This window comes from Tachyglossus aculeatus, chromosome 22 (assembly GCF_015852505.1).
Source record: "Tachyglossus aculeatus isolate mTacAcu1 chromosome 22, mTacAcu1.pri, whole genome shotgun sequence".
NCBI lineage: Eukaryota > Metazoa > Chordata > Mammalia > Monotremata > Tachyglossidae > Tachyglossus > Tachyglossus aculeatus.
In genome coordinates, this window is record NC_052087.1 from 54317883 (window position 1) to 54342410 (window position 24528).

The following is a 24528-nucleotide window of genomic DNA, read 5'->3' on the forward strand; positions in this document are numbered from 1 at the left end:
GCCTTGGGGTGGGGTGGAAATTGGAAATTGTGGGTGGGGTCAGAGGGAGGTGGAGGCCCCTGTGCCCGCCTTCGGGCCTGGGGGATTGGCTGGGGAGGGCCGGGCCGGGCCCCGCCTCTCCGTCCTCTTCATATACCGACGTCTCCCCCGCAGCCCTCACCGACCGTAGCGAAGCGTCCAGTACAGCACCTGCAACAGAGGCAGCAGCCTTAGCATCAGTAGGCCCAACAGCGGGCCGACGGGGGGGGGGCGGGGGCCCTCCGGGTGGCCACCATGTACCCCAAGGAGGCCACCTGGAACATCTCCTTCGCCGGCTGCGGCTTCCTGGGCGTCTATCACATCGGCGTGGCCAGCTGCCTCAAGGAGCACGCCCCTTTCCTGGTGGCCAACGCCAGGCACATCTACGGGGCCTCGGCCGGGGCCCTGACCGCCACCGCCCTGGTCACCGGGGCCTGCCTGGGTGAGTGAACTGGACGCCCCCCTCCTTCAGGGGACAGGGGACGGAGGGCTCATTGGAAGGAGCACGGACTGGGGAGTCGGAGGTCGTGGGTTCGAATCCCGGCCCCGCCCCTTGTCAATCAATCAATCATCATCATCATCAATCGTATTTATTGAGCGCTTACTGTGTGCAGAGCACTGGACTAAGCGCTTGGGAAGTACAAGTTGGCAACGTATAGAGACAGTCCCTACCCAACAGCGGGCTCACAGTCGAAAAGGGGGAGGCAGAGAACAAAAACAAACATACTAACAAAATAAAATAAATAGAATAGATATGTACAAGTAAAGTAAATAGAGTAATAAATATGTACAAACATCTATACAGGTGCTGTGGGGAAGGGAAGGAGGTAAGATGGGGGATGGAGAGGGGGATGAGGGGGAGAGGAAGGAAGGGGCTCAATCAATCAATCAATCGTATTTATTGAGCGCTTACTGCGTGCAGAGCACTGGACTAAGCGCTTGGGAAGTCCAAGTTGGCAACATCGAGAAACAGTCCCTACCCAACAGTGGGCTCACAGTCTAGAAGACAGTCGAGAGCGCTTAGTACAGTGCTCTGCACGCAGTAAGCGCTCAATGGGTCATGGGTTCATTCCGTCATTTATTGAGCGCTTACTGGGTGCAGAGCACTGTACTAAGCGCTTGGGAAGCACAAGTTGGCAACATAGACAGTCCCTACCCAACAATGGGCTCACAGTCTAGAAGACAGTCTAAAGCGCTTAGTCCAGTGCGCTGCACACAGTAAGCGCTCAATAAATACGATTGAATGAATGAATGTACTAAGTGCTTGTCGGCTGGGTGACCTTGGGCAAGTCACTTCACTCTCCCCCTCTCCCCCTCCTCCCCGCCTTACCTCCTTCCCCTCCCCACTGCACCTGTATAGATGTACATATGTTTGTACGGATTTATTACTCTGTTTTATTTGTAATAATAATAATAATAATGTTGATATTTGTTAAGTGCTTACTATGTACAAAGCACTGTTCTAAGCGCTCGGGTAGATACAAGGTAATCAGGTTGTCCCACGAGGGGCTCACAGTCTTCATCCCCATTTTACAGGTGAGGGAACTGAGGCCCAGAGAAGTGAAGTGACTTGCCCAAAGTCACACAGCTGACAAGCGGTGGAGCCGGGATTTGAACCCACGGCCTCTGACTCCAAAGCCCGGGCTCTTTCCACTGAGCCACGCAGCTTCTCCAATGAATGAATGAATGAATGGGCCTCAGTTCCTTCATCTGGAAAAGGGGGATGAAGACTGTGAACCCCATGTGGGACAACCTGCTCACCTTAGAACAGCGCTTGGCACATAGTAAGTGCTTAACAAATGCCATCATCATTATTATTATTATTATCTGTTGCCGAGTTGGATTTCAAAAGCACTTAGTCATTCATTCATTCAATCGTATTTATTGAGTGCTTACTGTGTGCAGAGCACTGTACTCAGCGCTTGGGAAGTCCAAGTTGGCAACATCTAGAGACGGTCCCTACCCAACAGCGGGCTCACAGTCTAGAAGGGGGAGACGGACAACAAAACAAAACATAGTAACAAAATAAAATAAATAGAATAAATATGTACAAGTAAAATAGAGTAATAAAGTAGAGTAAAATAGAGTAATAAATATGTACAAACATATATACAGAGAGAGAGAGAGAGAGAGAGAGAGCACTGCTCTAAGCGCTGGGGGGGAGATACAAGGTCATTCGTTCATTCAATCGTATTAATTGAGCGCTTACTGTGCAGAGCACAGTATATATATTCATTCATTCACTCATTCATTCATTCAATTGTATTTATTGAGCGCTTACTGTGTGCAGAGCACTGGACTGAGCACTTGGGAAGTACAAGTTGGCAACATCTAGAGACGGTCCCTACCCAACAGTGGGCTCACAGTCTAGAAGGGGGAGACGGACAACAAAACGAAATATATTAACAAAATAAAATAAATAGAATAAATATGTACAAGTAAAATAAATAGAGTAATAAATATGCACTAACGTATATACATGTATATAGAGAGAGAGCACTGCTCTAAGCGCTGGGGGGGAGATACAAGGTCATTTGTTCATTCAATAGTATTGAACACTTACTGTGTGCAGAGCACAATATATGTGTGTATAGCAACTATATATATATATATATATATATATATATATATACACATATATACAGTTGCTGTGGGGAGGGGAAGGAGGTAAGGCGGGGGATCAGTCAATCAATCGTATCAATCAGTCGTATTTATTGAGCGCTTACTGTGTGCAGAGCACTGTACTATGGGATGGGATGGGGAGAGGAAGGAGGGGGCTCAGTCTGGGAAGACTGAAGACTGTGAGCCCCCCGTGGGACAACCTGATCACCTTGTAACCTCCCCAGCGCCTAGAACAGCGCTTGGCACATAGTAAGCGCTTAACAAATGCCATCATCATTATTATTATTATTATTTGTTGCCGAGTTTTATTTTCCAAGCGCTTAGTCCAGTGTTCTGCACACAGTAAGCACTCAATATGATTGAATGAACAAATGACCTTGTATCTCCCCCCCCCACCCCCAGTGCTTAGAACAGTGCTTGGCACATAGTAAGTGCTTAACAAATGCCATCATCATTATTATTATTATTTGTTGCCGAGTTGGATTTTCCAAGCGTTTAGTCCAGTGCTCTGCACACAGTAAGCGCTCAATTAATACGATTGAATGAACGAATGACCTTGTATCTCCCCCCCAGCGCTTAGAACAGTGCTTGGCACATAGTAAGCGCTGAACAAATGCCATCACTATTATTATTATTATTAGCTGTTGCTGAGTTGGATTTTCCAAGCGCTTAGTCCAGTGCTCTGCACACAGTAAGCGCCCAATTAATACGATTGAATGAAAGAATGACCTTGTATTAGAACAAGTTTAGAACAGTGCTTGGCATATAGTAAGCGCTTAACAAATGCCATTATTATTATCATTATTATTATTATTATTTTTATTATGTGTGGCCCCCTCGCTATCCTCCCTGCCTGTCTGGAGGGGGCTGGGGGGGACACCCCTTGTCCCCAGCCATAGCCCTGCGCTGGGGAAGCAGCATGGCCATTATTATTAGCTGTTGCCGAGCTGGACTTTCCAAGCGCCTAGTCCAGTGCTCTGCACACAGTAAGCGCTCAATAAATACGATTGAATGAATTGAATGAATGGCCTAGTGGGTAGAGCCTGGGGGTCAGAAGGACCAGGACCCTAATTCTGACTCCACCACTTGTCTGCTGTGTGACTTTGGGCGAGTCGCTTCACTTCTCTGGGCCTCAGTTCCCTCATCTGTAAAATGGGGATGAGGACTGTGAGTCGCTTCACTTCCCTGGGCCTCAGTTCCCTCATCTGTAAAATGGGGATGAGGACTGTGAGCCCCCCCGTGGGACAACCTGATCATCTTGTAACCTCCCCAGCGCTTAGAACAGTGCTTGGCACATAGTAAGCGCTTAATAAATGCCATCATTATTATTATTATTAATAATAATAATAATAAAAACGATTGAATGAATCTGTCAGAGGGGGATTGAGACTGTGAGGCCCCATGTGGGGCAGGGATTGGGTCCAAAACGATTATTACTCTATTTTAATTATTTATTACTAATTATTACTCTATTTTACTTATACATATTTACTATTCTATTTATTTTATTTTGTTAATATGTTTTGTTGTCTGTTTTGTTGTCTCTTTTTATTTCTAATTATTACTCTATTTGACTTGTACATATTTACTATTCTATTTCTTTTATTTTGTTAATATGTTTTGTTTTGTTCTCTGTCTCCCCCTTCTAGACTGTGAGCCCACTTTTGGGTAGGGACCGTCTCTCTATGTTGCCGACTTGGACTTCCCAAGCGCTTGGTACGGTGCTCTGCACAAAGTAAGCGCTCAATAAATACGAATGAATGAATGAATGAATGATTAGCTTGTATCCACCCCGAGCTTAGTATTCATTCATTCATTCGTATTTATTGAGCGCTTAATAATAATGATGATGGTATTTGTTAAGCGCTTACTATATGCAAAGCACTGTTCTAAGCATTGGGGAGGCTACAAGGTGATCAGGTTGTCCCACGGGGGGCTCACAGTTTTAATCCCCATTTTACAGATGAGGTAACTGAGGCCCAGAGAATAATAATAATAATAATAATAATGAGGGCATTTATTAAGCGCTTACTATGTGCAAAGCACTGTTGTAAGCGCTGGGGAGGTTATAAGGTGATCAGACTGTCCCACAGTCTGTCTCTATATGTTGCCAACTTGTACTTCCCAAGCGCTTAGTACAGTGCTCCGCGCACAGTAAGCGCTCAATAAATACGATTGATTGATTCATCCCCATTTTCCAGACGAGGTCACTGAGGCCCAGAGAAGTGAAGTGACTTGCCCAAAGTCACCCAGCTGACAGTTGGTGGAGCTGGGATTAGTAGTGTCTGGCCCATAGTAAACGCTTAACAAATCCCATCATTATTATTATTATTTTGTTGCTATTGTTATTATTATTATTGTTGTTGGCAGGGGGCGGGGAATGTTCCCAGCGGAGCAGACGGCAGCTGTTTGGGCTTGGCCTGGGGGTGGCTGAGGGGTCGGGCCCTTCCATGTTGGAGGCGCTCGCGGGGGAGCGGGCCATCCCGGGCCGGCCAATCAGAACGCGGGAGGAGCGGGCCATCCCGGGCCGGCCAATCAGAAGGCGGGGGGAGCGGGCCGCCCAGCGGGAGGCAGCCAATGGGAGGGCTGGAGGGGCGGGGCTTCCCCGCGGACAGCCAATGGGCGGGCCCGCGGGTTGTTGTCCTCGCTGAGGGGAAGGAGGAGGGGGAGGAATGGCGGTCGGTCAGCCGGTTGGCCCTCGGCCGGGCGGAGCCCCGGACCCGGCCACAGTCCGGCCAGAGTCCGGGGTGGCGTGACCCGTGACGTCACCCGTGACGTGGCGGGGTCACATCTCCCCTCCCGAGGCGGTGGGGGCGGGGAGGGGGCCGCCTTCCTCACTGGAATCTGACCTCTGACCCCGGGCGTCGAGTCGGCCGACGGCGCCCCTCCCCCACCCCCTTCAGGACGGCCATTCATTCATTCATTCATTCAAACGTATTTACTGAGCACTTACTGTGTGCAGAGCACTGGACTAAGGCCACAGCTGACCTGACCTCCCCCCTCACCCCCATTATAATAATAATAATAATGATGATGGCTGTCTGTTCATTCATTCAACCGTATTTACTGAGCGCTTACTGTGTGCACAGCACTGGACTAAGGCCACAGCTGACCTGACCTCCCCCCTCCCCCCAATAATAATAATAAAGATGGCTGTTCATTCATTCAACCGTATTTATTGAGCGCTTACTGTGTACAGAACACTGGACTAAGGCCACAGCTGACCTGACCTCCCCCTCACCCCCATAATAATAATAATAATAATAATAATAATAATAATAATTGCTGTCTGTTCATTCATTCATTCAACCGTATTTACTGAGCGCTTACTGTGTGCAGAGCACTGGACTAAGGTCACAGCTGACCTGACCTCCCCCCTCACCCCAAAATAATAATAATAATAATAATAATAATAATAATAATGATGGTTGTCTGTTCATTCATTCAATCGTATTTATTGAGCACTTACTGTGTGCAGAGCACTGGACTAAGGCCACAGCTGACCTGACCTCCCCCCTCACCCCCATTATAATAATAATAATAATGATGATGGCTGTCTGTTCATTCATTCAACCGTATTTACTGAGCGCTTACTGTGTGCACAGCACTGGACTAAGGCCACAGCTGACCTGACCTCCCCCCTCCCCCCAATAATAATAATAAAGATGGCTGTCTGTTCATTCATTCAACCGTATTTATTGAGCGCTTACTGTGTACAGAACACTGGACTAAGGCCACAGCTGACCTGACCTCCCCCCTCACCCCCATTATAATAATAATAATTGCTGTCTGATCATTCATTCAACCGTATTTACTGAGCGCTTACTGTGTGCACAGCACTGGACTAAGGTCACAGCTGACCTGACCTCCCCCCTCACCCCCAAATAATAATAATAATAATAATGATGGTTGTCTGTTCATTCATTCAATCGTATTTATTGAGCACTTACTGTGTGCAGAGCACTGGACTAAGGCCACAGCTGACCTGACCTCCCCCCTCACCTCCATAGTAATAATAATGATAATGATGGCTGACTGTTCATTCATTCATTCATTCAACCGTATTTATTGCGCGCTTACTGTGTGCAGAACACTGGACTAAGGCCACAGCTGTCCTGACCCCCCCCCCCCAAATAATAATAATAATAATGATGGCTGTTTGTTCATTCATTCATTCAACCGTATTTATTGAGCGCTTACTGTGTGCAGAGCAGTGGACTAAGGCCACAGCTGACCTGATTTCTCCCCTCACCCCGAAAATAATAATAATAATGATGATGGCTGTCTGTTCATTCATTCAACCGTATTTATTGAGCACTTACTGTGTGCAGAGCACTGAACTAAGGCCACAGCTGACCTGACCTCCCCCCTCACCCCTATAATAATGATGGTAATAATAATAATGATGGCTGTCCATTCATTCAACCGTATTTATTGAGCGCTTACTGTGTGCAGAGCACTGGACTAAGGCCACAGCTGACCTGACCTCCACCCTCACCCCCAAAGTAATAATAATAATGATGATGGCTGTCCATTCATTCAACTCTATTTATTGAGCGCTTACTGTGTGCAGAGCACTGGACTAAGGCCGCAGCTGACCTGACCACCCCCCAACCCCCCAAAATAATAATAATAATGATGATGGCCATCTGTTCATTCATTCGTTCAACCGTATTTATTGAGCTCTTACTGTGTGCAGAGCGCTGGACTAAGGCCACAGCTGACCTGACCTCCCCCCTCACCCCCGAAATAATAATAGTAATGATGGCTGTCTGTTCATTCATTCAAGCATATTTATTGAGCGCTAACTGTGTGCAGAGCACTGGACTAAGGCCACAGCTGACCTGACCTCCCCCCTCACCCCCATAATAATAGTAATAATAATAATAATAATTATAATAATAATAATGATGATGGCTGCCTGTTCATTCATTCATTGAAATGAATGGGATAGATAGCAGTGGGATAGATTCGAGGCTAGGTGCAGTCATTCATTCATTCATTCAATCGTATTTATTGAGCACTTACTGTGTGCAGAGCACTGTACTAAGCGCTTGGGAAGTACAAGTTGGCAACATATAGAGACAGTCCCTACCCAACAGTGGGCTCACAGTCTAAAAATCCTCCCTGGGAGGGTCAGTCCTCGACAACCCCTGACCCCGTGGGCTTAGGGGCGGCTTGCCCCATCAATCAATCAATCAATCAATCAATCGTATTTATTGAGTGCTTACTGTGTGCAAAGCACTGTACTAAGCCCGTGGGAAGTACAAGTTGGCAACATATAGAGACAGTCCCTACCCAACAGTGGGCTCACAGTTTAAAAGTGGGAGACAGAACAAAACCAAACATACTAACAAAATAAATTAACTAGAATAGATATGTACAAGTAAAATAAATAGAGTAATAAATCCGTACAAACATATATACATATATACAGGTGCTGTGGGGAAGGGCAGGAGGTAAGGCAGGGGGATGGAGAGGGGGAGAGGAAGGAGAAAAAGGCCCCCTTTCTGACCTCTTGCCATTGAGGCGCTGAGTTTGATGCATTCATCATCATCATCAATCGTATTTATTGAGCGCTTACTGTGTGCAGAGCACTGTACTACGCGCTTGGGAAGTCCAAGTTGGCAACATATAGAAACAGTCCCTACCCAACAGTGGGCTCACAGTCTAAAAGGGGGAGACAGAGAACAAAACCAAGCATACTAACAAAATAAACTAAATAGAATAGATATGTACAAGTAAAATAAATAAATAAATAGAGTAATAAATCAATCGTATTCATTGAGCGCTCACTGTGTGCAGAGCACTGTACTAAGCGCTTGGGAAGTACAAATTGGCAACATATAGGGACAGTCAATCAATCAATCATATTTATTGAGCACTTACTGTGTGCAGAGTACTTTACTAAGCACTTGGGAAGACCAAGTTGGCAACGTATAGAGACAGTCCCTACCCAACAGCGGGCTCACAGTCTAAAAGGGGGAGACAGAGAACAAAACCAAACATACTAACAAAATAAACTAAATAGAATAGATACGCACAAGTAAAATAAATAAATAAATAATAGAGTAATAAATCAATCAATCATATTTATTGAGTGCTCACTGTGTGCAGAGCACTGTACTAAGCGCTTGGGAAGTACAAGTTGGCAACATATAGAGACAGTCAATCAATCAGTCGTATTTATTGAACACTTACTGTGCGCAGAGCACTGGACTAAGCGCTTGGGAAGTACAAGTTGGCAACGTATAGAGACAGTCCCTACCCAGCAGTGGGCTCACAGTCTAAAAGGGGGAGACAGAGAACAAAACCAAACATACTAATAAAATAAATAGAATAGATACGTACAAGTAAAATAAATAAAGAAATAGAGTAATAAGTCAATCAATCGTATTTATTGAGCACTCACTGTGTGCAGAGCATTGTACTAAGCGCTTGGGAAGTACAAGTTGGCAACATATAGAGACAGTCAATCAATCAATCGTATTTATTGAGCACTTACTGTGTGCAGAGCACTGTACTAAGCGCTTGGGAAGTACAAATTGGCAACATATAGAGACAGTCAATCAATCAATCAGTCGTATTTATTGAGCGCTTACTATGTACAAGCATATATACATATATAATCCATCCCCGGAGACCCCAAATTCTCAGCGGGAGACCCCGGCCCGCCCCTCCTCGGCCTCCTCCTTCCCTCCAGAGAAGCAGGGAGGGGGTTGACGTATGGGTAGCCGGGCGCCGAGGTGCCAGCTGCCCTGTTGGCCCTCAGTCCGCCCTTCCGCGAAGCCTCATTCTCAGAAGACCGGCGGGGACCGGTGCCCGCCCTCTGCCCCACACTCCCTCCTTCCTCCCATTCCCGGCTTCTACTTTCCCGGAATTTGGGAGCCGGGAACTGCTTTTCTCCCACCACCGGCTTCCCCCCCCCCCCGCCTCCTCCCTCCGCCAGGGACTGTTCACCCCGTTTTCCAGACCCAGAGAGGTTGAGCGACTTGCCCGAGGTCGCCCAGCAGGGCTGGGACCAGAAAAGGGTCTCCTGACTCATCATCATCATCATCAATCGTATTTATTGAGCGCTTACTGTGTGCAGAGCACTGGACTAAGTGCTTGGGAAGTACAAATTGGCAACATATAGAGACAGTCCCTACCCAACAGCGGGCTCACAGTCTAAAAGGGGGAGACAGACAACAAAACCAAACATACTAACAAAAGAAAATAAATAGAATAGATAGGTACAAGTCAAATAAATAAATAAATAGAGTAATAAATCTGTACAAACATACATATATACAGGTGCTGTGGGGAAGGGAAGGAGGTAAGATGGGGGGGATGGAGAGGGGGACGAGGGGGAGAGGAAGGAAGGGACCCCCACCCCTCGCCCTCTTTCTTTCTTTTTTTCCTGATACTTGTGAAGCACTTACTATGTACTATGCACTTACTGTAATAATACTAATAATGATGGCATTTATTAAGTGCTTACTTTGTGCAAAGCACTGCTGTAAGTGCTGGGGAGGTTACAAGGTGTTCAGGTTGTCCCATGGGGGGGCTCACAGTCTTCATCCCCACTTTACAGATGAGGGGACTGAGGCCCAGAGAAGTGAAGTGACTTGCCCAAAGTCACACAGCTGACAGTTGGCAGAGCCGGGATTAGAACCCATGACCTCTGACTCCAAAGCCCAGGCTCTCTCCACTGTGCCACGCTGCTTCTCGCACTACTGTACTACTGCGCGCTGCTAAATGTCAGCTGTGTGACCTTGGGCAAGTCACGTAACTTCTCTGTGCCTCAGTTCCCTCATCTGTAGAATGGATGTGAGGCCATCCTCACATCCGTAGTAAGTGAGGCCCAGGGAAGGGAAGCGACTTACCCAGGGTCACCCAGCAGAGAAGTGGCGGAGCTGGGATTAGAACCCATGACCTTCTAACTCCCAGGCCCGGGTGGGCTTTAGCCGCTACGCCATGATGGGGGTGGGGAGGGGTCGAGGGGCAGTCTCCCCTTGCCCGCTGCCGTGGCTGATTCATTCAGTCGTATTTATGCGCTGGGGAAAGGAGCATATTCATTCATTCATTCAGTCGTATTTATTGAGCGCTTACTGTGTGCAGAGCACCGTACTAAGCGCTTGGGAAGTCCAAGTTGGCACCATCTAGAGACGGTCCCTACCCAACAGTGGGCTCACATCTAGAAGACACAAAAATCGACAGTGACATTGCCTGCCCCCAGCGAGCTTCCAGCCGGGCACCGTGCCAGGCCCGCGGGGTGACCGGGCCGCCATCATCATCATCATCAATCGCATTTATTGAGCGCTTACTGTGTGCAGAGCACTGGACTAAGCGCTTGGGAAGTACAAGTTGGCAACATGTAGAGACAGTCCTACCCAACAGTGGGCTCACAGTCTAAAAGAGATGGGAAAGGAGGAGGGAAGGAGATGGGAAAGGAGAAGGGAAGGAGATGGGAAAGGAGATGGGAAAGGAGGAGGGAAGGAGATGGGGAAGGAGGAGGGAAGGAGATGGGGAAGGAGGAGGGAAGGAGATGGGGAAGGAGGAGGGAAGGAGATGGGGAAGGAGGAGGGAAGGAGAAGGGAAAGGAGGAAGGAAGGAGAAAGGAAAGGAGGAGAGAAGGAGATGGGAAAGGAGGAGGGAAGGAGATGGGGAAGGAGGAGGGAAGGAGGAGGGAAGGAGATGGGGAAGGAGGAGGGAAGGAGATGGGGAAGGAGGAGGGAAGGAGATGGGGAAGGAGGAGGGAAGGAGATGGGGAAGGAGGAGGGAAGGAGAAGGGAAAGGAGAAAGGAAAGGAGGAGGGAAGGAGATGGGAAAGGAGGAGGGAAGGAGATGGGGAAGGAGGAGGAAAGGAGATGGGGAAGGAGATGGGAAGGGAAGGAGATGGGAAAGGCTGCCAGAGCTGCCCCCCAACCCGAAAAGCTAGATGCCTGGCTTGGGCGGCAGATGCCCTTTCCCCCGCGATGGGGATTTCCCGCCGGAGCCGTGACCGGAGAACCGGGGTGGAGGGAGTTGGGCGCTCTGCCCTGTCGTCTGGACAACGGACCAGCTTTGGGGGACAGAGGTGAACAACGCGGCGGGCGGAGGGTGTTGGCGGCCTGTCATTCATTCATTCTGTGAGTCCCGGGTGGGACAGGGATGGTGTCCAACCTAGTTAGCGACTATCTACCCGGAGCTTAAAGCAGTGCTTGACACTATCATTATTATTATTATTATTATTATTATTATTATCATCATCATTATTATCACCATTATCATTACTATTATTATTATCATTATTATTATTATTATTATTATTATTATTACCCGATTCAGGATGAAATCAGGGCATCTGATCACCATCTTTCGCTCTCTTTGGAGCGGTAACGGAATTGAGGCTGGCCTGAAATATAGGGATTTATCAATACAACTGCATGCTCATTGCCAATAAGTCACTTCAAATATGATAATAAATGCTATCATTATTATTATTATTATTATTATGTGTGAGATCATCGTCATCGTTAACACTGCCAATGATAATAATAATAATGGCATTTGTTAAGCGCTTACTATGTGCAGAGCACTATTCTAAGCGCTGGGGAGGATACAAGGTGATCAGGTTGTCCCACATGGAGCTCGCAGTTATCATCCCCATTTTACAGATGAGGGAACTGAGGCTCCGAGAAGTTAAGTGACTTGTCCAAGGTCACACAGCAGACACGTGGTGGAGCCGGGATGCGAACCCGTGACCTCTGACTCCAAAGCCTGTGCTCTTTCCACTGAGCCACGCTGCTTCTCTCATGATAGACTTTTAGACTGTGAGCCCACTGTTGGGTAGGGACTGTCTCTGTATGTTGCCAATTTGTACTTCCCAAGTGCTTAGTACAGTGCTCTGCACACAGTAAGTGCTCAATAAATACGATTGATGATGATGATGATGATCTTTCTTGAGCATCTCCTGTGCTGCGCACTGTGCCCGGCACCTACAGTATGTTGAGCACTGGGCTGGAAAGGTGATGAGAACATGTTCTAGACCGTGAGCCCGTTGTTGGGTAGGGACTGTTTCTATATGTTGCCAACTTGTACTTCCCAAGCGCTTAGCACAGTGCTCTGCACGCAGTAAGCGCTCAATAAATACGATTGAATGAATGAATGGATTCATTGAATCGTATTTATCAAGCGCTTACCATGTGCAGAGCACTGGACTAAGCGCTTGGGAGAGGACAATACTTCCGAATTAGCAGACACGTTCTCCAGACCGTAAGCTTGTTGTGGGCAGGGAATGTGGGCAGGGAATGTGTCTGCCTACTGTTATAGTGTAATAATAATAATAACAATAATGATTGGCATTTGTTAAGCGCTTACTATGTGCAAAGCACTGTTCTAAGCGCTGGGGAGGTTACAAGGTGACCAAGAGGGCTCCTGTCCAAGGCCCTCTTCCCGCCCGAGCCCATGGTGAGCCCCCCTGGGATGGTGGCGGGAATAATAATAATAATAATGGCATTTATTAAGCGCTTACTATGTGCAAAGCACTGTTCTAAGCGCTGGGGGGGATACAAAGTGATCAGGTTGTCCCACGTGGGGCTCACAGTCTTAATCCCCATTTTACAGGTGAGGTAACTGAGGCCCAGAGAAGTTAAGTGACTTGCCCAAGATCACACAGCAGACACGTGGCGGAGCCGGGATTTGAACCCATGACCTCTGGCTCCCAAGCCCGGGCTCTTTCCACTGAGCCACGCTGTGTACTCTCCTGAGTGCTTAGTACAGTGCTCCACACGCAGTAAGCACTCAGTAAATACGATGGAATGAATGTGGGATGGGGCTTTGGGCAGGAGTAGGCTGTGAGCCCACTGTTGGGTAGGGACTGTCTCTATATGTTGCCAATTTGTACTTCCCAAGCGCTTAGTACAGTGCTCTGCACATAGTAAGCACTCAATAAATACGATTGATGATGATGAGTAGGCCCAGTTTTCCACAGAACCTCCTCACCTTCCTCGTCCCCATCGCTTCCCTGTCCCACGGGGGGCTCACAGTCTTCATCCTGAGCAGCGTGGCTCAGTGGAAAGAGCCCGGGCTTTGGAGTCAGAGGTCATGGGTTCAAATTCCGGCTCCACCAGTTGTCAGCCGTGCGACTTTGGGCAAGTCACTTCACTTCTCTGGGCCTCAGTGACCTCATCTGTAAAATGGGGATGAAGACTGTGAGCCCCCCGTGGGACAACCTGATCACCTTGTAACCTCCCCAGTGCTTAGAACAGTGCTTTGCACATAGTAAGCGCTTAATAAATGCCATTATTATTATTATCCCCATTTTACAGGAGAGGCCCAGAGAAGTGAAGTGGAATGCCCTCCCTCCTCACAGAATGATAATAATGATGGTAGCATTTATTAAGCGCTACTATGTGCCAAGCACTATTCTAAGCGCTGGGGAGGTTACAAGGTGATCAGGTTGTCCCACAGGGGGCTCAGTCTTCACCCCCATTTTCCAGATGAGGCAACTGAGGCCTAGAGAAGAGAAGTGACTTGCCCAGTGTCACACAGCTGACCAGCGGCGGAGCCGGGATTAGAACCCACGACCTCGGACTCCCAAGCCCGGGCTCTTTCCATTGAGCCCCGCTGCTTCTCTAGTGGGGATCAATCAATCAATCAATCAATCAATCAATCGTATTTATTGAGCACTTACTGTGTGCAGAGCACAGGATTAAGTGCTTGGGAAGTCCAAATTGGCAACATATAGAGACAGTCCCTACCCAACAGTGGGCTCACAGTCTAAAAGGGGGAGACAGAGAACAAAACCAAACATACTAACAAAATAAAATAAATAGAATAGATATGTACAAGTAAAATAAATAGAGTAATAAATACGTACAAACATATATACAGGTGCTGTGGGGAAGGGAAGGAGGTAAGATCATCATCATCAGTCGTATTTCTTGAGCGCTTACTGTGTGCAGAGCACTGTACTAAGCGCTTGGGAAGTACAAATTGGCAACATGTAGAGACAGTCCCTACCCAACAGTGGGCTCACAGTCTAAAAGGGGGAGACAAAACCAAACGTACTAACAAAATAAAATAAATAGAATAGAGATGTACAAGTAAAATAAATAAATAAATAAATAGAGTAATAAATATGTTCAAACATATATCCATATATACAGGTGCTGTGGGGAAGGGAAGGAGGTAAGATGGGGGGGATGGAGAGGGGGAGAGGAAGGAAGGGGCTCAGTCTGGGCAGGATTAAGAACGGGAGCTGCACGTGGGACAGGGCCCTTCAAGGCCCTGCTGAGAGCTCACCTCCTCCAGGAGGCCTTCCCAGACTGAGCCCCTTCCTTCCTCTCCCCCTCGTCCCCCTCTCCATCCCCCCCATCTTACCTCCTTCCCTTCCCCACACCACCTGTATATATGTATATATGTTTGTACATATTTATTACTCTATTTTACTTGTACATATCGATTCTATTTATTTTATTTTGTTAGTATGTTTGGTTTTGTTCTCTGTCTCCCCCTTTTAGACTGTGAGCCCACTGTTGGGTAGGGACTGTATATGTTGCCAATTTGTACTTCCCAAGCGCTTAGTCCAGCGCTCTGCACACAGTAAGCGCTCAATCAATACGATTGATGATGATGACAGGGACTATGTCCAACCTGATTATCTTGTGTCCACCCCAGCGGCTAGTAGAGCGCCTGGCATAGAGTAAGCGCTTGACAAACACCACAATTATTATTTTATCACCGCCCTCCCTTCTCCGGCCGGCCCACGGTCTCCGTCTCCCAGCCGAGGGTCTCACCTCCCCTCTCCCGGCCCCCCCGGGCGGGCCGTGTCTCCCTCGTCCAGGTGAGGCCGGAGCCAACATCATCGAGGTGTCCAAAGAGGCCCGGAAGCGTTTCCTCGGCCCCCTGCACCCGTCCTTCAACCTGGTGAAGATCATCCGCCTCTGCCTCTGCAAGACCCTTCCGGAGAATGGGCACGAGCTGGCCACCGGCCGGCTGGGCATCTCCCTGACCCGCGTGGCCGACGGCGAGAACGTCATCCTCTCCGAGTTCAACTCCAAGGAGGAGCTCATCCAGGTGGGAGGGGACCCCCGGGGCACCCCCTGGGTTGGGGGGGGGAGCATAGGGGACCCCCATTCCCCAACCCCAGGCTCACCCCCCCCTTTTCCGTTGCAGGCCAATGTGTGCAGCACATTTATTCCAGTATATTGCGGCCTGATCCCGCCGACCCTGCAGGGCGTGGTGAGTTCCAGATCCACCCCATCCCGGGGACCCCAACCCCGGGAGGCTGGCGGCTAGGCGGGAATCAATCAATCAATCGTATTTATTGAGCACTTACTGCGTGCAGAGCACTGGACTAAGCGCTTGGGAAGTCCAAGTTGGCAACATATAGAGACGGTCCCTACCCAACAGTGGGCTCACAGTCTAAACCTCTCCCCCTCGTCCCCCTCTCCATCCCCCCGCATCTTACCTCCTTCCCTTCCCCACAGCACCTGTATAGATGTTTGTACATATTTATTACTCTATTTATTTAACTTGTACATATCTATTCTATTTATTTTATTTTGTTGGTATGTTTGGTTTTGTTCTCTGTCTCCCCCTTTTAGACTGTGAGCCCACTGTTGGGTAGGGACTGTCTCTAGATGTTGCCAATTTGTACTTCCCAAGCGCTTAGTACAGTGCTCTGCACACAGTAAGCGCTCAATAAATACGATTGATGATGATAAAAGTCTGCCAACCCACCATCAACCCTCTGTCACAAGGTTACGGGTTACAAGGTCACCTTCCCCCCCATCTTAACTCCTTCCCTTCCCCACAGCACCTGTATATATGTATATATGTTTGTACATATTTATTACTGTATTTATTTATTTATTTGACTTGTCCATATCTATTCTATTTATTTTATTTTGTTGGTATGTTTGGTTTTGTTCTCTGTCTCCCCCTTTTAGCCTGTGAGCCCACTGTTGGGTAGGGACTGTCTCTATATGTTGCCAGTTTGTACTTCCCAAGCGCTTAGTCCAGTGCTCTGCACACAGTAAGCGCTCAATAAATACGATTGATGATGATAAAAGTCTGCCAACCCACCATCAACCCTCTGTCACAAGGTTACGGGTTACAAGGTCACCTTCCCCCCGTCTTCCCTCCTTCCCTTCCCCACAGCACCTGTATATATGTATATATGTTTGTACATATTTATTACTCTATTTATTTGACTTGTCCATATCTATTCTATTTATTTTCTTTTGTTAGTATGTTTGGTTTTGTTCTCTGTCTCCCCCTTTTAGACTGTGAGCCCACTGTTGGGTAGGGACCGTCTCTAGAAGTTGCCAACTTGTACTTCCCAAGCGCTTAGTACAGTGCTCTGCACACAGTAAGCGCTCAATAAATACGATTGATGATGATGATGATGATGTTACAAGGTTACGGGTTACAAGGCCACCTTGTAACCTTCCCAGTGCTTAGAACAGCGCTTTGCACATAGTAAGCGCTTAATAAATGCCATTATTATTATTATTATAACCCGCCACCGGGTTGGGGGTAACTGGCGGATCCAGGGTTCCCCCTCCTCTTGCCCCCCAATCCGGGCCCTACCGCTCTGAGAAAGTCCCATCGCCCGCTTCCGACTGTTGAGGAATAACGACGATAGCGACGGCATTTGTCCAGCGCTCACTACGTGCTGAGCGCCGAGGTGGGTACGAGCAACTCGGGTCAGACCCGGTCTTCTGCGGGGCTCACAGTCTTCATCCCCATTTTACGGATGAGGGAACCGAGGCTCAGAGAAGTGAAGCGACTTGCCCGAGGTCACGCAGCAGACGAAGGGCAGAGCTGGGATTAGAGTGGTATTTAATAATAATAATAATTATGGTACTTGTTAAGCGTTTACTATGTGCAAGCACTGTTCTAAGTGCTGGGGTGGATACGAGTTAATCAGGTTGGACACAGTCCCTGTCCCACGTGGGGCTCACAGTCTTCATCCCATTTTATAGATGAGGGAACCGAGGCTCGGAGAAGTGAAGCGACTTGCCCAAGGTCACGCAGCAGACGAAGGGCAGAGCTGGGATTAGAGTGGTATTTAATAATAATAATAATTATGGTACTTGTTAAGCGTTTACTATGTGCAAGCACCGTTCTAAGTGCTGGGGTGGATACGAGTTAATCAGGTTGGACACAGTCCCTGTCCCACGTGGGGCTCACAGTCTTCACCCCCATTTTACAGATGAGGGAACCGAGGCTCAGAGAAGTGAAGCGACTTGCCCAAGGTCACGCAGCAGACGAAGGGCAGAGCTGGGATTAGAATGGTATTTAATAATAATAATAATAATTGTGGTACTTGTTAATCAATCAATCAATCGTATTTCTTGAGCGCTTACTGTGTGCAGAGCACTGTACTAAGCGCTTGGGAAGTACAAGTTGGCAACAACTTGTTAAGCGTTTACTATGTGCCAAGCACTATTCTAAGTGCTGGGGTGGATCCGAGCCAAACGGGTAGGACACAGTCCCTGTCCCACGTGGGGCTCACAGTCTTCATCCCCATTTTACGGATGAGGGAACCGACGCTCAGAGAAGTGAAGCAACTTGCCCAAGGTCACGCAGCAGACGAAGGGCAGAGCTGGGATTAGAGTGGTATTTAATAATAATAATAATTATGGTACTTGTTAAGCGTTTATCACGTGCCAAGCACTGTTCTAAGTGCTGGGGTGGATACGAGTTAATCAGGTTGGGCACAGTCCTTGTCCCACGTGGGGCTCACAGTCTTCATCCCCATTTTACGGATGAGGGAACTGAGGCTCAGAGAAGTGAAGCGACTTGCCCGAGGTCACACAGCAGACGAAAGGCAGAGCTGGGATTAGAGTGGTATTTAATAATAATTATGGTATTTGTTAAGCGTTTACCATGTGCTAAGCACTGTTCTAAGTGCTGGGGTGGATACGAGTTAATCAGGTTGGACACAGTCCCTGTCCCACGTGGGGCTCACAGTCTTCATCCCCATTTTACAGATGAGGGAACCGAGGCTCAGAGAAGTGAAGCGACTTGCCCAAGGTCACGCAGCAGATGAAGGGCAGAGCTGGGATTAGAATGGTATTTAATAATAATAATAATTGTGGTACTTGTTAATCAGTCAATCGTATTTATTGAGCGCTTACTGTGTGCAGAGCACTGTACTAAGCGCTTGGGAAGTACAAGTTGGCAACAACTTGTTAAGCGTTTACTATGTGCTATGCACTGTTCTAAGTGCTGGGGTGGATACGAGCTAATCAGGTTGGACACAGTCCCTGTCCCACGTGGGGCTCACAGTCTTCATCCCCATTTTATAGATGAGGGAACTGAGGCCCAGAGAAGTGAAGCCACTCCCCTAAAGTCCCACAGCAGACGTGAGGCAGAGTCACTGCTATTTGTTTAGCACTTAGGAGCACTGTACTAAGCGCCGGGGCAGATACAAGAAGCAGCGTGGCTCAGTGGAAAGAGCCCGGGCTTTGGAGTCAGAGGTCATGGGTTCAAATCCCGACTCCGCCACCTGTCTGCTGTGTGATCTTGGGCAAGTCACTTCTCTGGGCCTCAGTTACCTCATCTGTAAAATGGGGATTAAGACTGTGAGCCCCACGTGGGACAACCTGATCACCCTGTGTCCTCCCCAGCGCTTAGAACAGTGCTTTGCACATAGTAAGCGCTTAATAAATGTCATTATTATTATTATTATTATAGTAAGCGCTTAACAACTGCCAATTATTATTATTATTATTATTATTATTACAAGCAAATGGGGTTGGGCCCAGTCCCCGTCCCAGGTGGGGCTCACAGTCTTCAACCCCATTTTACGCCCGAGGTAACTGAGGCCGAGGGAAGCGAAGTGACTGGCCCAAGTTCACACAGCAGACAAGGGGAAGAGTGGGAATTAGAACCCAGGTCCTCCTGACCCCCAGGCCGGGCTCTGTCGTGGGTTCTAATTCCGGCTCCCCCACGTGTCAGCCGTGTGACTTTGGGCAAGTCACTTCACTTCTCTGGGCCTCAGTTCCCTCATCTGTAAAATGGAAATGAAGACTGTGAGCCCTCCGTGGGACAATCTGATCACCTTGTATCTCCCCCAGCGCTCAGAACAGTGCTTGGCACATAGTAAGCGCTTAACAAATACCAACATTATTATTATTATTATTATTAGAACAGTGCTTTGCACATAGTAAGCGCTTAATAAATGCTATTACTATTATTACCTGAGAGCTCAAGGCCCTGCTGAGAGCTCACCTCCTCCAGGAGGCCTTCCTAGACTGAGCTCCTTCCTTCCTCTCCCCCTCGTCCCCCTCTCCATCCCCCCATCTTACCTCCCTCCCTTCCCCACAGCACCTGTATAGATGTATATATGTTTGTACATATTTTTTTACTCTATTTATTTATTTGACTTGTCCATATCTATTCTATTTATTTTATTTTGTTAGTATGTTTGGTTTTGTTCTCTGTCTCCCCCTTTTAGACTGTGAGCCCACTGTTGGGTAGGGACTGTCTCTATATGTTGCCAATTTGTACTTCCCAAGCGCTTAGTACAGTGCTCTGCACATAGTAAGCGCTCAATAAATACGATTGATGATGATGATGATTACCTCTTGCGTAGAACAGAGCTTGGCACACAGTAAGCGCTTACTACATACCATCATTATTATTATTATTAGGCCACACTGCTTCTGTGTGTCTCCCTCCACCACTACTGTTGAGGAAGTCCTTTGGACTCCACCCCTCTGAGGAAGCTCTTTGTAGGCAGGAATGTCTATGTTTGTCAGCATGGCTCAGCGGAAAGAGCCCGGGCTTTGGAGTCCGGGGTCATGGGTTCGAATCCCGGCTCTGCCCCTTGTCAGCTGGGTGACTTCGGGCAAGTCACTTCGCTTCTCTCAGTTACCTCATCCTTTAGACTGTGAGCCCACTGTTGGGTAGGGACTGTCTCTCTATGTTGCCAATTTGTACTTCCCAAGCGCTTAGTCCAGTGCTCTGCACATAGTAAGCGCTCAATAAATACGATTGATGATGATGTAAAATGGGGATGAAGACTGTGCACCCCCCCCGGGTGGGACAACCTGATCACCTTGTAACCTCCCCGGCGCTTAGAACAGTGCTTTGCACATAGTAAGCACTTAATAAATGCCATCATTATTATTATTATTATTATTATTGACCTCTCCCGAGCGCTTAGTCCAGTGCTCTGCACACAGTAAGCGCTCAATAAACAGGATTGAGGGAATGAGGAAGTCCCTGGGGCCCGGCCCCCTACTTCCGAGCATTGAGGAAGTCCCTGGTCTGCCCCACCCGAGCCCCCCACTGTTGAGGAAGTCCCTGCCCCGTCCCCCCAAATTGAGGAAGTCCCCGAGGGGCTCCTCTCCCCCAACATTGAGGAAGTCCCCAAGTTTTCGCCCCCACCCACCCCTTGAGGTGGTCCCCGAGGCCTCGCCCACGTTCTGCCCACCCCTGTGGTAGTTCCTGGAGACCCCCTCCCACGCGCATGCTCCAATAATCATAATCATTATGGTCCTTGTTAATAATAATAACAATAATAATAATAATGTTGGTATTTGTTAAGCGCTTACTCATCATCATCATCAACAAATGTATTTATTGAGCGCTTACTATGTGCAGAGCACTGTACTAAGCGCTTGGGAAGTACAAATTGGCAACATATAGAGACAGTCCCTACCCAACAGTGGGCTCACAGTCTAAAAGGGGGAGACGGAGAACAAAAACAAACATACTAACAAAGTAAAATAAATAGAATAGATATGTACAAATAAAATAAATAAATAAATAGAGTAAAAAAATATGTACAAACATATATACAGGTACTGTGGGGAAGGGAAGGAGGTAAGATGGGGGGGATGGAGAGGGGGACGAGGGGGAGAGGAAGGAAGGGGCTCAGTCTGGGAAGCCCTGTTCTAAGCGCTGGGGTGGATACAAGGTGATCAGGTTGTCCCACGAGGGGCTCACGGTCTTCATCCCCATTTGACAGATGAGGGAACTGAGGCCCAGAGAAGTGAAGCGACTTGGCCAAAGTCACCCAGCTGACAAGTGGCGGAGCCGGGATTTGAACCCACGGCCTCTGACTCCAGAGCCCGGGCTCTTTCCCCTGAGCCACGCTGCTCCCCAACAGTAAGCACTGTTGAGTGCTTACTACGTGCCAAGCACTGTTCTAAGCACTGGGGTGGATACAAGGTGAATCAGGTGGACACAGTCTCAGGAAGTCCCTGAGGGGCTTCTCTCCCCCAATATTGAGGTGGTCCCTGAGGCCTCGCCCACGTTCCGCCCACCCCTATGGTAGTTCCTGGAGACCCCCTCCCACGCGCATGCTCCAATAATCATAATCATTATGGTCCTTGTTAATAATAATAATAATAATGTTGGTATTTGTTAAGCGCTTACTCTATGCCAAGCACTGTTCTAAGCACAAGGTGAATCAGGTGGACACAGTCTCAGGAAGTCCCCGAGGGGCTCCTCTCCCCCAACATTGAGGTGGTCCCCGAGGCCTCGCCTACATTCTGCCCACCCCTATGGTAGTTCCTGGAGACCCCCTCCCACGCGCATGCTCCAGTAATCATAATCATTATGGTCCTTGTTAATAATAATAATAATGTTGGTGTTTGTTAAGCGCTTACTCTGTGCCAAGCACTGTCCTAAGCGCTGGGGTAGATACAAGGTCATCAGGTTGTCCCACGAGGGGCTCACGGTCTTCATCCCCATTTGACAGATGAGGGAACTGAGGCCCAGAGAAGTGAAGCGACTTGGCCAAAGTCACCCAGCTGACAAGCGGCGGAGCCGGGATTTGAACCCACGGCCTCTGACTCCAAAGCCCGGGCTCTTTCCCCTGAGCCACGCTGCTTCCCAATAGTAAGCAATGTTGAGTGCTTACTACGTGCCAAGCACTGTTCTAAGCACTGGGGTAGATACAAGGTGAATCAGGTGGACGTCCCCCTCCCCATCTCCCTCATCTTACCTCCTTCCCTTCCCCACAGCACCTGTATATATGTATATATGTTTGAACATATTTATTACTCTATTTATTTTGCTTGTACATATCTATCCTATTTATTTTATTTTGTTAGTATGTTTGGTTTTGTTCTCTGTCTCCGCCTTTTAGACTGTGAGCCCACTGTTGGGTAGGGACTGTCTCTATATGTTGCCAATTTGTACTTCCCAAGCGCTTAGTACAGTGCTCTGCACCCAGTAAGCGCTCAATAAATACGATTGATGATGATGATGATGATGTCCCACATCTCCAACAAGAGGACGTCCCTTTCTAAGCCTTCATTTTATCTCCCACTCCCTTCTGCATCGCCCTGATTTGTTCCCTTTATTCATTCATTCGGACATATTTATTGAGCACTTACTGTGTGCGGAGCACTGTAGCCTGTTGTTGGGTAGGGACCGTCTCTATCTGTTGCCGAATTGTACTTTCCAAGCGCTTAGTTCAGTGCTCCGCGCACAGGAAGCGCTCAATAAATCCGATTGAATGAATGAATGTACCAAGTGCTTGGAAAGTACAGTTCAGCAACTAATTCATTAGAATTCATTAGAAGCAGCGTGGCTCAGTGGAAAGAGCCCGGGCTTTGGAGTCAGAGGTCAAGGGTTCAAATCCCGGCTCCGCCACTTGTCAGCTGGGTGACTTTGGGAAAGTCACTTAACTTCTCTGTGCCTCAGTTACCTCATCTGTAAAATGGGGATTAAAACTGTGAGTCCCCCCGGGACAACCTGATCACCTTGTAACCTCCCCAGCGCTTAGAACAGTGCTTTGCATAGAGTAAGTGCTTACTAAATGCCATTATTATTATTATTCACCCATCTCCTCAGTCCCACAGCACTTAACGTCCGTATTCATCATTTATCTACCTGATCACCTTGTAGCCTCCCCAGCGCTTAGAACAGTGCTTTGCACATAGTAAGCGCTTAATAAATGTCATTATTATTATTATTATCTATTTATATGACTGTCCGTCTCCCGCTCTAGACTGTAAATTCATTGTGGGCAGCGAATTTATCTGTTTTATTGTTATATCGTGCTCTCCCAAGTGCTTAGTACAGTGCTCTGCACACAATCATGCATTGTACTAAGCACTCGGGAGAGTACAGTATAACAGAGTTGGTAGACTCATTCCCTCTTCACAGTGAGCTTACAGTTTAGAGGGGGAGACAGACATAATAATAATAATAATAATAATAATGGTATTTGTTAAGCGCTTACTATGTGCAAATCACTGTTCTAATCACTGGGGGGATACAAGGTGATCAGGTTGTCCCACGTGGGGCTCACAGTCTTAATCCCCCTTTTACAGATGAGGGAACTGAGGCCCAGAGAAGTGAAGTGACTTGCCCACAGTCACACAGCTGACAATTGGCAGAGCCGGGATTTGAACCCATGACCTCTGACTCCAAAGCCCGGGCTCTTTCCACTGAGCCACGCTGCTTCTCTAACAGAAAGAAATAAATGCCGGCTAGGGACGTAAGTGGTGTGGGGCTGAGGGAGGGGTGAGGTAAGGGAAGCAGCGTGGCTCAGTGGAAAGAGCCCGGGCTTTGGAGTCAGAGGTCATGGGTTCAAATCCCGGCTGCGCCAATTGTCAGCTGGGTGACTTTGGGCAAGTCACTTCACTTCTCTGGGCCTCAGTTCCTTCATCTGTAAAATGGGGATGAATCAATTAATCGTATTTATTGAGCGCTTACTGTGTGCAGAGCACTGTACTAAGCGCTTGGATGAAGACTGTGAGCCCCCCCGTGGGACAACCTGATCACCTTGCAACTTCCCCAGCGCTTAGAACATAGTGAGCGCTTTATAAATGCCATCATTATTATTAAAGGGGGCAGATCTGAGGTGCGAGGGGGATGCAGAAGGGAGTGGAAGAAGAAGAAGATATGAGGGCTTAGTCTGGGAAGGCCTCTGGGTGGGGACGTGCATTT

General features: G+C 48.0%; 1 protein-coding gene across 1 annotated transcript in view; it reads left to right on the top strand.

The window, feature by feature from the left end:
- Window positions 1-213: 213 nt before the first annotated feature.
- Window positions 214-24528, top strand: part of PNPLA2 (patatin like phospholipase domain containing 2) — a 61121-nt gene continuing 36806 nt past the window's right edge. Inside the window, exons 1-3 of the mRNA XM_038764976.1 lie at window positions 214-460; window positions 15449-15681; window positions 15781-15846. Of these exons, the coding sequence (XP_038620904.1) occupies window positions 274-460; window positions 15449-15681; window positions 15781-15846 (486 nt within the window). The 5' untranslated portion in view covers window positions 214-273. The remainder of the gene's footprint in view (window positions 461-15448; window positions 15682-15780; window positions 15847-24528) is intronic.